We start from the raw sequence: 3,392 nt of genomic DNA, 5'->3' as shown, positions 1-3,392 counted from the left end.
AAGGTGGAGAACATCTCGCGGATGGTGGAGAACATCTCCCGGCTGGTGGAGAACCCCCAGGGTTTGTTCCAGCTGAGCAGCCTGGTGGAGGTCAAAGCGACGGAGGAGAAGAACGGGTCCATGATCACCTGCCGGGTGGTGCACGATGCCCAGGACCCCATCAACAAGACGGCTGTCCTGTGGATTGCTGTCCCAGCCAAGGAGGCATCAAGCAACTCATCCCAGGCGGGTAAGGGTGCGTGAGAGCTGCTGGGATGCGGTCCCTGCCCGGGAGGCTTTAGGGTGCCACCCCTCTGAGAAAGCTCAAAGCCCCACCAGAATCTGGTTCAAGGACAGATAATCTCCATGTCGGGGGACTGGGAGAGGGGTGGTGGTGCTGGCAGGTACTGAGCTCTCGTCCCTGGTGCTTCAGGTGTTACCCCAGCCTTAAGGCTGTGGGGACTCGGTCCATACCAGCATTTTCAGGCCTGTGGTGACCTTTTTCCTTCATGTTTCAGAGAATTTGCTCCTCATCTACATCGTGGTGGGAGTGGTCTGTACTGTGCTGGTGCTGCTGGTGGTTGCAATTCTGTACCTCATCCGGGCAAAGCAGAGCAAGGGTAAGGAAACCCAGTGCCCGGCAGGGGAGAGCTGCTCCTGACCCCCGGCTCCCTCTCTCCCAAGCATCAGTGCTTGGACACCAAATTCAGGACTGTGCTGCTGCATCTCCTGCCCAACGGGGAGGACGGAGCAGAGCCGGTCGGCTTGTTTGCAGGCTGCAGAGGAACCTTTGCCTGGTGCCACCACGTGGCAACGCCTGTCGGGAGCAGGGTCAAACATGCTTGTTATTCCTTGTACCTCAACCGTCGGACACCCCCCTGTCCCCTGCCAGGAGCAGTCCTGTGGTCAATGGGGTGAAACTCCAGCAACCTGCAGCCTCTCGCTTCTGGGAAAAGCCGTGTTTCGGCTCTTGCAGCAGTGGGCTCGTGCGCCGGGTGCAGTGGCGAGGCGGGGGGATGTTGTGTTGGTGCCTGAACTATTTCTTTCCTAAACTGTCTCTCTTCCGGCAGGTAAGAGCTCGCCGTCTGCCAGGTAAGTGCCCATCTCCTCCGGCCTCTGCGTAACCAGTGGGCGCTCTGAGCTGGACATCTCCAGCCTGCAAACGGGGTTTCTTGGGATTGGGGTGGAGCTGGACCCCCAAAAGCTGGTCGTGAAAAGGAAGGCAGGAGTGCAGGCTCTGCCAAGCTCCCTGGTTGTGGTTCTGCCCCTGCCGTGATCTCCTACCCAAACTTTTGGCGAGGCCGAACAAGGTCTCCAGCCTGCAGAGGTGTAGCTGGACCAGCACGTGAGCAAGTGCTGGCTTGGCCAGGATTCATCCTGCTTGGGGCTGCTGCAAGGGCCCTGTTTGGCATCTGAACCCCCCCGGTTGCTCCATCACTGGGGAAGGGGCACCTGGGCACTCGCTCTGACTTGTTTTGTTCCCTCTTTCAGGTTACATGAGCCGGAGAAGAGCAGCGAGGCCACTACCCAGGTGTGTTGCTCACCCCGGGACCCGGGGAGGGGGAGCCCCAGATGTGGGAGTGGAGGGGGGTGGTTCCTGCACGAAACATCCCGCTGTCTCCAGTGGAGGGGGGTGGTTCCCCTGTGAAACACCTCAGTGTCTCCATGCTGTGGCTGGAGAGGGAAGAGAAGCTGCCCCAGGGATGGGGTAGCCAATTCCCAGCATCTTTTCTGCCTTCATACTCCTCCTCCTCCTCCTCTCCCCAGGAAAGCCTGGGGTTGTGCTGCCTGGGGAACCAGCTGTGCGATAGCCAGCCAGGCTGTTTGTGGAGTTATTTTGGCATTTCGTGATGCAGTTACGAGCAAAGTCGTGATCAGCAACAATCTGTCCATCCCAGCCAGCCTCTGCCAGCTCCCCCGGGGGCATCGCTGGGCTGGCTGGGCCCTGCCCACCCCTACCAGGACAGGGCAATGGCGGTGGTGGCTCTAGAATCACGGTGGTGGCTCTGAAGCCCGTCCGTGGCAGCGGTGGCTGTGGTTTGAAGGTGGAGCATGGGGTAAAGCATTACTGCGGGATCATCCCAGCCGGCTGCTGGCACCGTTCCCCCTCTGCAGGCAGAGATGGAGCCGTCCCAGATCGAGCTGCAGTGGGACTGACTTCAGTGTTGGGGCTTGGGGTGGGCACAGGCAGCTCCTCGCGAATCATAGAATCATCATAGAATGTTTTGGGTTGGAAGGGACCCCTAGAGGTCATCTAGTCCAACCCCCCTGCAGTGAGCAGGGACACTGCTAACCGGATAAGGTTGCTCAGAGCCCCATCCAACCTGGTCTTCCTCCCAGAGGATGAACTCTTGGTGTCTCTCACAGGAATCGGACCCCAACAACCTGACCTATGCGGACCTGAACTTCGACAGAGAGAAGAAGATCATCCGCCGGATGGCTGAGATGAGCCAGCAGTCGGAGTACGCCTGCATCCAGACCAACCAGGCGCCTGCCAGCGACGACAACCTCACCTACGCCGACCTGGACATGGTGCATCTCAGCAAGGCACCCAGGCGGCCGTGCCCTGAGGAGTCCGTCTCCGAGTACGCCAGCGTCCAGATCGCGAGGAAGTGAGCAGGGCTGCAGCGGCTGCCGGGCCCCCCTGCCCTGCGGGGAGCCGCCCTGCTCCTCCCTGGGAGGATTTCTTGGAAGCACTGAGGGTGATGTGAAGATGGGCTGCAGTACCCGTGTGGTGGGTTGGAAATGCAGCCCGTGTTACTGTGGGGGTCAGCTCCCAGCCAGAGACCTGGTTTTTGGAGGCAGCTTGGTCCCGGGTCTGCTGGCTCCATCCCTTTGGGATCCCCCGCAGCCACGGGGGCCGCTCAGCCTCGGCGCGCCAGGTTTGCCCGCACGAGTGGGTTAAAGTCAGCAGAGCAGCAGCTCCTTGGGAAGCTCTGGCCGGGCTGAGGGGACGGGGACAGTGCCTCCACGCTGGCTCCCGTGGGGATGCCGCTGCCCGGCTGGGCTTGCTTGGCTTGCCAAGGCCACCCCGACCCCACAGGGACCGGCCGGAGCCCCTGTGCTGCCTTCTGGGGGTCTCTGCTGCCAGCGCCTGGGAAGCAAACTCTGGCTTTAATGGAAGGACCCAAGTGTCTGCCTGTCTCTTCCCAAGTGTCCCTTTCTGCGGGACCTCGGTCTTGCACCGAGGCCAACGAGGCTGGGAAGGCCGATGAGCAGAGCTCCCCTGCCGCGGGCTTTCCCTGGTCCTGCCGCCTAGGGAGGCTCCGGAATGGCTCCCTGGCACCGAGCATCCTCCTCCTCCTCCTCTTCCTCCTCCTCCGCAGCGCCTTGCCCCACACCGGGACCCACCAGTGCTGCCCCAGGCTTGTACAAAGCGTGCAGCTCCGCACCGGGGGGGCGGCCGGGGGCCG

At 61.7% G+C, this 3,392-nt stretch overlaps 1 protein-coding gene across 1 annotated transcript in view; it reads left to right on the top strand.

Moving 5' to 3' along the window:
- The window catches only part of LOC104122644 (tyrosine-protein phosphatase non-receptor type substrate 1), a 4,491-nt gene extending 1,106 nt beyond the window's left edge, over positions 1–3,385 (top strand). Inside the window, exons 3-7 of the mRNA XM_035890357.1 lie at positions 1–229; positions 498–599; positions 1,050–1,071; positions 1,471–1,510; positions 2,347–3,385. The exon at positions 1–229 is cut by the window's left edge and continues 134 nt beyond it. Of these exons, the coding sequence (XP_035746250.1) occupies positions 1–229; positions 498–599; positions 1,050–1,071; positions 1,471–1,510; positions 2,347–2,595 (642 nt within the window). The 3' untranslated portion in view covers positions 2,596–3,385. The remainder of the gene's footprint in view (positions 230–497; positions 600–1,049; positions 1,072–1,470; positions 1,511–2,346) is intronic.
- The last annotated feature ends 7 nt before the right edge of the window (positions 3,386–3,392 follow it).

The sequence above is a fragment of the Egretta garzetta genome, unplaced genomic scaffold, assembly GCF_000687185.1.
Source record: "Egretta garzetta isolate BGI_Z169 unplaced genomic scaffold, ASM68718v1 scaffold223, whole genome shotgun sequence".
NCBI lineage: Eukaryota > Metazoa > Chordata > Aves > Pelecaniformes > Ardeidae > Egretta > Egretta garzetta.
This window is presented reverse-complemented; position numbering and strand designations above follow the sequence as displayed.